The sequence below is a fragment of the Spinacia oleracea genome, chromosome 2 (assembly GCF_020520425.1).
Source record: "Spinacia oleracea cultivar Varoflay chromosome 2, BTI_SOV_V1, whole genome shotgun sequence".
Classification (NCBI taxonomy): Eukaryota; Viridiplantae; Streptophyta; class Magnoliopsida; order Caryophyllales; family Amaranthaceae; genus Spinacia; species Spinacia oleracea.
The window spans coordinates 56,839,582-56,852,763 of NC_079488.1; the positions used below are offsets into that span (position 1 = coordinate 56,839,582).

A 13,182-nucleotide genomic window follows, 5' to 3' on the forward strand; every position below is an offset into this window, starting at 1 on the left:
AAAAGAAACGTTGAAATATTAAATATTCCAATTCAATTAAACCAGCATAATTCAACAAAATCAACAATTAAACCCAAGAAACAAAACCCTAATTCGGAAAATCCAGAGAAAGGAGAATCATACCAAGGAGAGAGAGACGAATTGTAGTGAGGAGATTCAGAAGGAGTACTCGTTGTGAGGAAGAAAATTTCAATCATCGTTCATATCAACACGCATTCTACAAAAAACAATCGGAAATTAACTCAGTCCATTTTTTTAATTATTAAAAAAAATTTAAAAAAAAACTCATTGAACGAAATCGGAGAAACAAAATCAAACTCTAACTTTAAATTGAGTTGGTGGACGAAACTCACCTCATTGTAAACCCCGAACAATTAAAATCTGTTGAACTAAGAACACGTAAACGCAGGAATTTAGATCGTTGAACCAAGATCATAAGTAATACCGATAATTCATATGAATATCATTCTGTTTGATGGTGGTTCCGAAAGAATTTCGCCGTCCGCCATGGGAGATGGCTACAGACATTGAGAGACAAAAGGATGAAGGGGAAGGAGAGGCAAGTGAGAGAGAAAAGAATCTTAGTGTTAGGGTTAATGCTGGAGCAGAAACCAAATGGGAGCCCATCTGCAAAATCAATCAGCGGCTCAGCAAAAAGCGACGTGGCAGCAGATGAGAAAATGGCACAAAGGATAAATGGAAGAAATGTAAGGGTATTTTAGTCAACTAACTATTGAATGAATAGTTAAAATCAAGTTCTTGCTTTTAAAGGTTGTAGGATTTAATAACATTATCGATAATATTTTTTTTTTTTTTTTTATGTTGTATTCTTTTTATAGTTTATCAGGAGAGAGAATATGTTATTTTCATTTTTGTATATTTTCTTTAGTTTTTTAGCATTAGTGTTCTTTTCAGGTTTTAGTTAATGTTCTTTTCGTTTACTTTATTATGTTCTTTCTGTTTAGTTTGTTATGTTCTTTTTCGTTTTCTTTTAATGTTTTTGCGTTTTGGTGCAGGTGCACGTAGATCTACGTGCAGGCCCCTGCACCATCCGCGCGTTGCCTCACCACTCCGACCACTCACCAGTCCACCACTCACCAGTCCACCACCAGACTATTCAGTTATTCCGTATTCAGCAATGGCCGTATAATCCTTAATCCTACTCCGTATATTCAACTTTAATCTTTGTGAGTTGTGACCACATGAAAATGTCACTGTCTAGATCCACTTTCAATTGAACATTCACCTCAGATTCATCCCTTTCACTCAGTATTTCACTAAGGGTTTTTCAATTTCCCCATTTCCCATAAACCCTTTTTATTTTTATTTTTTTTATCACAATGCTGAATTAATCCTAAATATTCAACCCATTGATCTAATTTCACTCTCCCTTCCCCTCACCTTTCGAAATCTCAATTGCCCAGATCAAGAAATCTGATCATCAACAATGGCTGCCAAAGCGGAAGCCATGGCAAAACCTCAAGATCCAAAATCTCCAGATCCATTGATCAGCAACTCAGGTTTCAATTTCACTTTCAAATCTTTTAAGCTGAAAACCAAACAACAGGAAATCCTAATCAGGGTGACAATCCTTTTCCTGGTTTATATCCTCGCTTTTAGTACTCGTTTATTTAGTGTTCTTCGCTACGAGAGTATGATCCATGAATTTGATCCATATTTCAATTATCGCACAACCCTTTATTTGACGGAAAAAGGGTTTTATGAATTTTGGAATTGGTTTGATTCTGAGAGTTGGTACCCTTTGGGACGAATTATTGGGGGTACCCTTTACCCTGGTCTAATGGTAACTGCTGCGTTGATCTACTGGGGTCTTCGGTTTCTCCGTTTTGCGGTCCATATCCGCGAGGTTTGTGTTCTGACTGCGCCATTTTTTGCGTCTAACACTACTTTGGTAGCTTATTTCTTTGGGAAAGAGATTTGGGATACTGGGGCAGGGCTTGTGGCAGCAGCATTGATCGCCATTTGCCCAGGTTATATATCGAGGTCGGTTGCTGGGTCTTATGACAATGAAGGGGTGGCGATTTTTGCTTTACTATTTACTTTCTATCTGTTTGTTAAGGCAGTTAATACGGGTTCACTTGCTTGGGCGTTAGGCTCTGCTTTTGGCTACTTTTATATGGTTTCAGCTTGGGGAGGCTATGTTTTTATCATCAATTTGATACCTTTGTATGTGCTGGTGCTTTTGGTAACGGGGCGATACTCTATGAGGCTCTACATTGCATATAATTGTATGTATGTTGTGGGTATGTTGCTGGCAATGCAAATTCGGTTTGTTGGATTTCAACATGTGCAGTCTGGTGAGCATATGGCTGCCATGGGCGTGTTTTTCTTGATCCAGGTATTTGTTCTTTCTTGTGTAAATTCACATGTACTAAAATTTGGTTCCTATTTTTTTCCTTGCCCAAAGTTCTCATATTTATGCATAATTAGTTGTTGAAAAGTTCAGTATCCTTTAGCTGTTAGGGAAGGGTTTTTGGTGTATTGTAATTTTAATTTTTTTTGTTGCAACTCATTAGAAATTGTGTATGTTCAGGTGTTTTACTTTTTGAATTGGGTGAAGCATCTGCTTAGTGATACAAAGCTGTTCGAGACCTTTTTGAGGATAACAGTCACCTCAGCAGTTGGTGTGGGTGTTGTTGCATTGGGAGTTGGCAGTGCATCTGGCTACATATCGCCATGGACGGGACGGTTTTACTCTCTCTTGGATCCAACCTACGCAAAGGATCACATCCCAATCATTGCTTCTGTCTCTGAACATCAACCTACAGCTTGGTCTTCATTTATGTTTGATTTCCATATTCTGCTTTTCCTTTTCCCGGCAGGTCTATATTTTTGCTTCAAGAGGTTGACAGATGCCACCATATTTATTGTTATGTACGGCTTGACCAGCATGTATTTCGCTGGTGTTATGGTTCGTTTGATCTTAGTTGCCACTCCTGCTGTATGCCTTATAAGTGGTATTGCAGTTTCTGCAACAATAAAGAATTTAACTTCACTGTTGAGGTCTAAGAGCAAGGTTCATTCTGGCTCCGTTAAAGGAAGTGCTAGTGTCAAGGCTTCTACTAAGGTATGTTCAGCTACTAGATTCATGTTATACTCCTTGTCTAGGTTTACAGGGGGTTGTTTGCTCTTTTTCCTTCCATGTCTGATTTATTACTGTAATAATAGAAGCATAGTTGTCTGTTCTTTTCAAACATAGTTTAACTTAGACGCTTGAACTTCCAAAGAGCTTCCGGAGCTGGGATCAATTTTAGGTTCTTGTAGTTTTTCGTATATGGCTGCAAGTAGATCAACTTATGCTATATTCACACCGAGGGACAACCTATTTAAATGTTAGTCACCTATTGTATGTCTATATATTTTCTTCCTTTTCTTGGTATTGATAACATAGGAGTTCGATTAAACTTCATCAATATGCTTATTGATGCAAAACATAAGTGTCATCAACAACAGATATCTGAGAATAATTAGTGGCAACTGCTGATTGATGAAGGAAGACTAATTTACCGCTTTTTGCTTGTGCTATTTCTCCTTTGAGAAATTTGCATAAAACACTCGCTTAAGTTGCAAGATTTTTCGATGTTGTATAATCTCTAAATTAAATGATATCCATGTTGAAATTTGGGTTGCACGAAAAAGACAACTAAAAGAAAGAAGAAAAGGAGAGCTTTTTCAACCATGGTATGATGTGTACCTGATTCTTGTTTTATGTACTTCGGATTTTGCTTGCGTTTCAATTTTTAATACATGTCTTAAACTTAATGTCATGTATTATTTCTTCGGTTTTTACATGAACTTTTGCTTGGTGTCTGGTTGATTGATATGGATTTTTTTATTTTCATTTAATTGAATTGTTTCTGTATTGTACCAGTTGATTTACTCTATGTTACTCAGACTCGGGTACGAGTGTCGGATACGGGTACGTGTCCAAGTGTCCGACACGGCTAAATTGTGGAAAATTTCCTTAATTTTAGACCAAAATGAAGTGTCCAGTGTCCATACCCATGTCCAAGTGTCGAGGATCCGACACGGGTACTTGAGGTAAAACGAAGAGTCCAAGTAACATAGGATTTACTGACATAATGTGATTGTTTGCTGATGTATCATAACTTGCCATACTGGTTAATCATATCATTTTAAGATTGGGTATTTGAGGCTAGAATTAGGTTAGTTTCTGGCTACATTATGCAGTTATTTTTAGTTTTTACCTGGTATTTTCTGGGTCCTGGGTCTAGAACTTATGTTCAAGAACCTATTTTCCCCTGTGAGCTTGGTTGGGTTTGCGGATCGGGTCAATGTTTCTAGATTAATCTTTGTTCATAAGCTCTGCTATACTTCTGGTACAGTGGTCTGGCATTAACCTCACCTTTGGCAGTTTAGAAGGGTGGTTAATAGCTTATGTTATGCTTTAATTAGTTAGTGATGATATGCATGTCTCTGAGCATGAATTTCTCATTCATCTTTTCTTTTCTTCTTGCTCTTTGGTTTGATGAAGCAGACTTCTGTTGATCAGTCCTTGCCTTTCCAAAGAAATGTTGCTATTGGGTTGCTTCTGGGTGCATTTTACTTGCTCAGCAGATATGTTATCCACTGTACGTGGGTTACATCAGAGGCTTATTCATCTCCGTCAATAGTTTTAGCTGCACGGGGTGCACATGGGAACCGGGTTATCTTTGATGATTACCGTGAGGCATATTACTGGCTTCGGCAAAACACTCCTGCTGATGCAAAAGTGATGTCATGGTGGGATTATGGATATCAGATTACTGCAATGGGAAACAGGACAGTCATTGTTGATAACAACACTTGGAATAACACCCACATTGCTACAGTTGGAAGGGCAATGTCGTCTTATGAAGACGAAGCATACGAAATTATGCAATCACTTGATGTGGATTATGTATTAGTTGTATTTGGTGGTGTAACTGGCTATTCTTCTGATGATATTAACAAGTAAGTGATATTATTATTATGAGTTTTTTTTTTGTTTTGTTATTATTATTATTATTATTATTATTACTACTATTGTTATTACTACTACTAGTACTATTACTACTACTAGTACTATTACTATTACTATTACTATTACTATTACTATTACTTATTACCTTACAAATACACCACTTTTGTATTTTATTGTAACTTACTACCTTAAAGTATGTTTTTGTTTTGGAATCACTATTACTTTACGGTTTAACTTATACTATACTTTCAATAATCCATTAGCTTTTAAAGCAGATTTAAGACCTAAAAAATAATTAAACTTGAATATTAGATGGAGATTCACCTTTATTTATTCAATAATATCAAATTAGGCAAACTAGCAAGTAACTTCAAGAAAGCCAACCTATGGGATTATGGTCCGATGATCGTAAGATATGATCTTTAACAAGATTCTTTAGTTTCTGCGCATCAGTGATATTTTCAGATGCTAATGTCTCATCCAACCTCTCTCGATAGTGGGCAATTTTCCCCCTTCTCACCATCTTCACATCTTCACTCAGTTGGAGATTCACCTTTATTTGTTTAGTAACACCAAAGCTAAGAACGTCCATAAGCAGATTCACCTTTATTGATTCAATAATATCAAATTAGAAAAAAGGGGTAAAAGGGAGGGGGAGGTGAACCATTGAGAATTAGCCCAAACGATCCCCGATCGATCACTAGTTGAGAGCTTTAAGATGATGGCTGGCCACATGATTGGGATGATATCTCCCTTGGCGAACTCATCGATCATCTTCGTAATAGTCGACACGGCAGCATCTAATTGTAGATCTGAAAAGTAGGTGGCCTGAAAAGTAGAAAGAAAGTGGCCGGGCTAAGAAGTAGAGAAAAAGAAAGACTAACAAACAGAGAGGTAGTAATTAGGTTGGGCTGAAAAGTAGAGAGGAGAAGGATTAACAGAGGAGAGAGGAAGAGAGGAGGGTGATGGAGATCTTGAAATGTTTGGAGGGTGGGCGGAGTAATAGAGGAGTAAGTTAAGATATGGGAGCAGAAATTAAAAAATACGAAGTATATATTTATGTATCCGTGTTTCCGGACTGTACCGGAAAATTCCGGTTTTTGCCCGGTCTGGAATCCGGAATCTCATTTTCTTTTGGACCGGTGTCCGGTCCTGAATCCACCCGTCCGGTCTGGTTCCGGACCGGATTCAGGACCCGGTCAATTTATGCACACCCATAATTATTGTTGATTGTATTTATCCACTTTCTCTGTTTGTTTAAGAGTTATCTTCTCTATGGCCAGTAAGATCAGATAGAATTTCTCCACTCTTAATATTTCGTGTCTTTTCTTGTGACCTTTGTATCAGGCTATTTTCTTATAAGGCTATAACAATATCCTTTTTCCCTCTGTGTAACATTTTCTTATCTTCTATATTTGCTGGTGTTATATTTTCAAAAAAGTTCCTCATTCTTATTGTTAAATTTGGTGCTTGCGACCAGGAATATGTATTTTTGTTTTTGGGAGTTAAGATTACATTGAACTGATTTTATTTTCCAAAAAGTATCTCTGAATTGCTGATTACACTTTGGATATTATGTTGAATAGATAATACACGGAATCTACTGTTTTACAACTTCTGTACTTATTTATGTAGAGGAGTGTTGTTTATACTGGTAACTTAAGCTGGTCGACCTTGCATTATTCTCCTTTGCTTTTCCTTTTAGTTGAGATGATGAGTTGCTATCAGCGGTTGCAATACTTCATAGATGAATATGCATGTATGTCATTTTCTTGTATAATTGTCCATTTACAGGTTTACTGTCACTGAGTTTATATTAATGGCTGTTGCCTTTTGCTATTTACTAATATGGTTTTAATAGTTTACTAGAAACACTAATTGCTATATTAATTTCGTTTTCAGATTCCTGTGGATGGTGAGGATCGGCGGTGGGGTCTTTCCTGTCATTAAAGAGTCTGATTATCTTGTCAATGGAGAGTATCGTGTTGACAAAGGCGCAGCTCCTAAGATGTTAAATTGTCTCATGTAAGTTCTACAAAATATATTCAATTAGAATTTTACTAGTTCTTTCATCTAGAGTGAGTCCATTTGGCTGGATTTGGGGGTTCCTATCATCAACATTATGGGACTTTTTTGAACTAGCCTGACCTTCGATGTTAAAATCAGGCTGAATAGTTAACAGTTGATGGAATTCTTTGACATTTACAATAGTAAATGAGTAGTTATCCGAGCACAGGAAGATAATGAGGAAGTTGTTAGAAAGAAAGGTTCAGTCTACTTAGCTATGTCCGAAAGTGTTTGAAATAAGTTTGCTGAATTCTATGCAGCTACTTGATCCATTTTCCAATCGGGAAATACTGCTCTTTGTATCTGAAAAGTTTACACCCTATCATGGAATGCCTAGAAAATTTAGTCACTTTTCATGATTGGATATATTTAAAATATCCCTTTTTCAGAAAAATAAGGAAGAGAAAATGGGAGGGCCACCATCATTACAAAACGTGTTTTAGTGAAATCATGTAAAATATTCACGTATTTTAGTGAAATGAAGACAGAGAGGGGAAGGGGGGTTTTGGGGTTGTTGGGGACGGTGAGTAGGCGTAGGGGCGGTGGTGAGAAGGAGGTGCGGAGAAGAGGAAGAGAAAACGGGTGGCTGGCTGCCATGGAATCTACAGAAAAATAGAGCAGGAAAGGGGGAGAGAGAAGAAATTTTAAAAAGAGGAAGAAGGAAGAAAGAAAAAAGCTTCCTAAAAAAATTAAAAAATAATAGCTGACCTTCTTAGCTGGTTCACAGTCATTTGGGTGCGCTAAAAGTTGATGGGGTGCAAAGTTGAATTATTTAAAGTAATTTTTCCTATATTCATATGCCAACCAAACAACCGCAAATATAAGACAACAGTAAAAAAGATGTCTTGCGAATCTGATGTTTTCCCCAAGATTAGAGAGAATTATACTAGTACCCAGTTTCTGCAAATCCATAACTGGAGGAGAAGGAGTTGTCAATTGTGCGAGAACTCAAACAATTTAGCCAGACATAGTTCAATATGTCTAAAGATGAACCTAGGGCAACATTGGCAAGTGTGTTTCATATAGTTGTGTTTACTACTTTCAAAATTCAAGTATATGTCCTGAGCTAGAGCCACAACAGAACTTTTGACATTTCCTAACTTGCCAACGTTGACCACAAGAATGGAGCAACCCCCAGAATGCAGGAATTTTTTTTGTTGATCTAGAAATGGAATTCACAGTTTCGACCATAGTGAGAATTTGAGTTTGATGGTGCTGAAGTTTCATCCCTGTACCGTGCTGCAATTATTTGCGTTGTCGAGTAATCGCAAAGATCTGCTTCCACTCCAGTTGCTCTTTCTTGATATGTACACAGCGTGACTCTTCTGCTCAGGTACAAAGGAGTGAGGACTCTAGACGTCTAAAAATTGAGTTGAGAGGAAAATGAACAGTGTGATTCGGGTACTGTTTGTTTCCTCAAAATCTGTTTACAAGGTTATTTAGAATCATGCATACTGTTTGTGCTGGAGCTTCTGGACCTGGTAAAACTTACAGATGCTCCATTTATCCAACATGGGGTCAATTTGACACTGGTCACAGAGCCCTTTCTTTTTTCCGAACCTTGTCCTTAATAATACTTCTAGTACTGACAACCCCGGAAATTAGATATGTAAAAGTGTATTGCAGAAAGTTTCTCAATGTGACAGTGGAAATTCCAACTTCTGCTCATTCTTTTCTTTTCCTTTAACTTAAGTGTTAAATGCTTTTCGTTGTTAAAATACAATCATTTTTTGGAAAGAAAATAAGCTCATGAAATCTCATATTTAAATTATGCATCTGTAGGTACAAGTTATGTTACTACCGGTTTGGAGAGCTGCGCACAGAATATGGCAAGCCTCCTGGGTAAGTTTGTTTACAACTTTTTTATTCTTCTGTATTTACCTGCAATAGGTTGCTTTGATGCTTTAGATTTCTGTTAATTTAGTGATGTGGCTATTTCAGTTGTCAGTTGCGTTATGTATCCATCTGCTAAAGGATCCGGTATAACTTTGTGATCCTTCACTTTTTCTAAATGTTTATATGCTCCCATCTCAACTTAAATACTCAATTCCTTGAACCCACCCTCCCTTATCTTTACAGTGTGTTTGGATAGAAAATCAGGAAAGAAAGGGCGGGAAGAGGCAGAGGTGAGGGAACAAGAAAATCATTTCCCTTGTTTGGGTAAGAGATGGGGGTGAGTGGAAAACCATCAACACAATTACTCATCTTCCATGAGAGAGGAAAAGCATATTAGAGAAACATTATATGAATAAGATTGCATGTTACATGGACCGGCGATGGCAACGCAGGCAGATTATTCGAATCAAAAAATGAAAGCAATTGCACCTCAAGTGTTAAAGTGTAGAGAAGCAACAAATAGATCAAATTAGCAAACCCGGCCAATATGCAAGCGTGGGAATGATTCATGTGAGGAGAGAGAGAATTTATAGCAAAACCCTAAACTGAATTGGGGATTTTTTTTTTTTTACATTTTACAGTAGAGAGAGAGAGGGAGGGAGGGAGGGAGGGAGGGATTGATTTTGTGTGATCCGTAAGGGCCGAGGAATATTGTCCTTTTAAATCTTCCCAATTTTGGAATGAAGGGTAATAAATTCCTCCCCCTCATTTGCTGACCAAACAGCATCCCTCCTATTGATCAGGAAGAGAGTTTTTTTTAATGAAAAATCTACTACCGTGCAGTTGTTCATTGTCATACTTCGGAAACGGTTTTCCATAACTAGGGAACTAGTATAAAATTTCCGTGTTGAATTACTTAATAACATAGAAAAGGATTTACCAAACAAATTTGATGCAAGTGTGATGAAGCCTTGTTAGAGCACATAAACAATTTCAGTTGTATTATTACTCCATATTATTTATATAGTATTCACCTATTACAAAGAAAACACATGCTTATCCAAAGTTATCAGCTTTAGGAAAGTATTATTTTAAAATGATCTAACACTCTAACAGGCAGGCATGGTAATCTCGTTTCTGTCAGTATATTTGCAGTACATAAAACTGTCTGTGAATCCTATTTGTATAGTTGGTGGATGAACTGGTTTGGGGTTGGACATAGTTTAGGTGTTTCAGATGGATGCCACTGCGGCACTGCTACTGTGTGCGTCTGTTTCCTCAGTTTGTGGTTCATCCTGAAATATTCTACATGTTGAATACTTTACGGTTGCTATGTAATCCAGGGAATAGTTCTTAAAAGTTAAAACCCGCTTGAACTTTGTTTTGTATTTCATCTATTTAGTTAGTTTGGCGCGGTGCTTTCTAATTCCAACTGCTTATGGTTTTCAAATTGACAGCTATGATCGTGCTAGAGGTGTTGAAATAGGGAACAAGGATGTGAAGCTCGAGTATTTGGAAGAAGCATTCACAACATCAAACTGGATAGTTCGGATATACAAAGTTAAACCACCTAAAAATAGGTGGTGAGGTCTCAATCGTCTCCTCAAAACAAAGGGACAAAAAAATGCCTCGTAGAACAGGAATAGATGTGACTGACCAAGTCAAGAGTTTTCCTTCTTTTTTCTATGTTGGTTTTGATAAGAGTTAGAATGAGCTATGTTGTGCGTAGACTAGTTTTGTAATTTTTTTGTTTCCCTCCATCTTTCTATGTAATACATCCATACCATATTATAGAGATGTGTAGAACGTGGACAGGTTTTTGACTCAGTATTGGTAAAATTCTTAGAGACTTTAACCAGGCTGGCTTGCATTGGCAATATGGTTTTGCAAGATCTCATCAAAAGCTGTACACTCCCTCCCTCCTTTTTCCATCACTAGTAAAATATGGAGTAATCCTTAATTGTCTTGCATATTTTATATTGGGGGTGTTTGGTAAATGGCTTTTAGCTAGCTTTTTCAATGGTTTTTGGCTTTTATCTAGTCAAATAGCCAAAAAATGTGTTTGGTAACTGCCTTTTTGGCTGGTTGAAAAGCTAGCTTTTCTTCCAAAAATGAAAAGCTAGTGTTATTAGCTTTTTAGGATAGTTTTTGGCTTGTCACAATCTAAATTACTTTTTTATTCTCGTTTTTTACTAATTAAATATTAATTAATATTAATAATTAAAAAAAATTGAGGGAAAAACCATTAATTAATAATTAATACGGAGTAATTAATGATTAATGATTAATAATTAACAATTAATAATTAATGGAGTAATAACTAATACTCAATAATTAATGAATAATAATTAATATTTAATAATTAATAATTAATCACCAATAATCAATAATCAATAAATTAACAACACTTAAATTGTAAGAATTACTCCACTTAATAATTTATAATTTTTAATTAGTATAAATAATCTATAAATGGTTACAATAATAATCTAATTAATACTACTCCATGCAGTAATTTATTTTTAATTAATATTTTATTTATTAGTTATTACGATTTATTAAAAAAAAAAAGTCATAAAATGTCATTTTACATAGCTACAGCCAAAAACTGATTTTACCAAACATATTTGTAAACAATCAATAGTCAAACAACAAACAACGGCAGCAGCAGTCCCTCTAGGGTTTCCCTTGGGAGGGTTTTCGCTCTCTAGCAGCCAGCTAGGGTTTTTATCTTCAATCTCGGAGAAGCATTCTCGAATATCCGAGACAATTTACGATAGAACAATGACATCCTCGAATTCGGAAAGACACTCATCTGATAAAGAGGAGATCTTGAACGAGGGTGGGGAAGAGGTTGAATGGGAGATAGATGGAGAGGAGGAGGAGGAAGATAGGGAGGCGTTGGGGGTCATTGGGAAACTATGGACGGAAAGAAACATCAATGCAAATGCCCTAATTGCAATGATGAAACACATCTGGAATCCCAAGCATGGATTGGAAGCAAACTGCATTGAAAAAAATATATTTTTCTTCCAGTTCCGTCATTGGAAGGACAAAGAGTTTGCCATGGAGGCACAACCATGGACGTTCGAGAAACACGTATTGGCATTATGTGATGTTCAAGGGGACCTGAAACCATCTGAATACCCCCTCCATATGGTCCCTTTCTGGATCAGATTGTATGACCTACCCATAAGGGGAAGGAACAATGAAGCCAATGCTAAGAAGATAGGCGATAAGGTGGGCACCTTTGTGCGAACTGATAAATCGGACATCATTGGGGTAAATAAATCCCTTCGAAAGCGAGTAATACTGGATATACGGAACCCTTTGAAGAAGACGGTGGACTTGAAGATGAGAGAGGGCCATGTTGATAAAATTAGGGTAAAGTACGAGAAACTGCTAGTGTTTTGCTATTTTTGTGGAAAGCTGGGCCATGGAGAGAAGGATTGTGATGATATAATTAATACCACAGCACATGCAAGACACTTCAGTGACAAACTCCGAGCTTCCCCCTGGCATGCAAATAAGGGAGACATGAGCGATGATGAGGACAGTAATGAAGGGTCGTGTGCATGCAAACTGTTTGTGACAAAGAAAGTGAGGTGCAACAGGGATAAGAAAGTAGGAGAAAGTCTAGAGGGGGTGACAAAGCAGCTAGAAGGAGTATCACTTCTTATTGAGGGGAGTGATGATCAGGGAAAGGAGAACAAGAAGCTAACCACCGGAGAGGCTCACGGAGTGTATGAGGAGGAGGAGGGAGAGGAAAGGGAGCTCGTAGAGGTGGAATGCAGTCTGTTGCAAGATGAAGACATGCACTGCACTCAAGCAAAATGAACCTTGCGTGTTCAATATGGGGTCAGCTCCTAAAGCAGGTAGAAAACCGAGGAAGGTTACAAAGATAGGGAATAGGGACAAGCGGTTAGGGGTAACTGTGAAACATGGTACCAACACGAGTGGTGAACTAGGTAGTCTTACGAAGAGAAAGGACCCCATGGATGTGGATGTGGAGGGGTATTACAGTGGGGATGACGGGATGAGTAAGGTGAGAGCTATAGAGAAGGGAGTGAATGAATGCGCGAGCACTATCGAAGTAGCGGCCACTGTGGAGCAGGGCCGCGAAGAGAAATGATAGGCTTGTCATGGAACTGCCGTGGGTTGGGGAGCCCTCGTGCAGAATGTGCGCTGAAAGGCGTGATTCGACTAGAAAATCCCCAATTTGTCTTCTTATCGGAGACAAAACTGAAAGGAAAGGAGTGGGACAGCCTCAAACGAAGACTCAACTATAGCAACTT

General features: G+C 37.6%; 1 protein-coding gene across 1 annotated transcript; it reads left to right on the forward strand.

Annotated features, from left to right (window-relative positions):
- Nucleotides 1-1,185: 1,185 nt before the first annotated feature.
- Nucleotides 1,186-10,742, forward strand: LOC110794035 (dolichyl-diphosphooligosaccharide--protein glycosyltransferase subunit STT3B). Its single transcript, XM_021998970.2, has 6 exons — nucleotides 1,186-2,359; nucleotides 2,555-3,088; nucleotides 4,520-4,974; nucleotides 6,887-7,009; nucleotides 8,834-8,893; nucleotides 10,345-10,742. The coding sequence occupies exons 1-6, from the start codon at nucleotides 1,448-1,450 to the stop codon at nucleotides 10,472-10,474; spliced, it is 2,214 nt and encodes a 737-aa protein (XP_021854662.2). The 5' UTR covers nucleotides 1,186-1,447; the 3' UTR covers nucleotides 10,475-10,742.
- The last annotated feature ends 2,440 nt before the right edge of the window (nucleotides 10,743-13,182 follow it).

Bases quoted from the DNA above. Each gene is read 5' to 3' on its own strand.
- LOC110794035 (XM_021998970.2), top strand. From the start codon at position 1,448: ATGGCTGCCAAAGCGGAAGCCATGGCAAAACCTCAAGATCCAAAATCT. The intron at 4,975-6,886 runs GTAAGTGATATT...TTTCGTTTTCAG, and splicing joins TCTTCTGATGATATTAACAA to ATTCCTGTGGATGGTGAGGA. The intron at 7,010-8,833 runs GTAAGTTCTACA...ATGCATCTGTAG, and splicing joins AAGATGTTAAATTGTCTCAT to GTACAAGTTATGTTACTACC.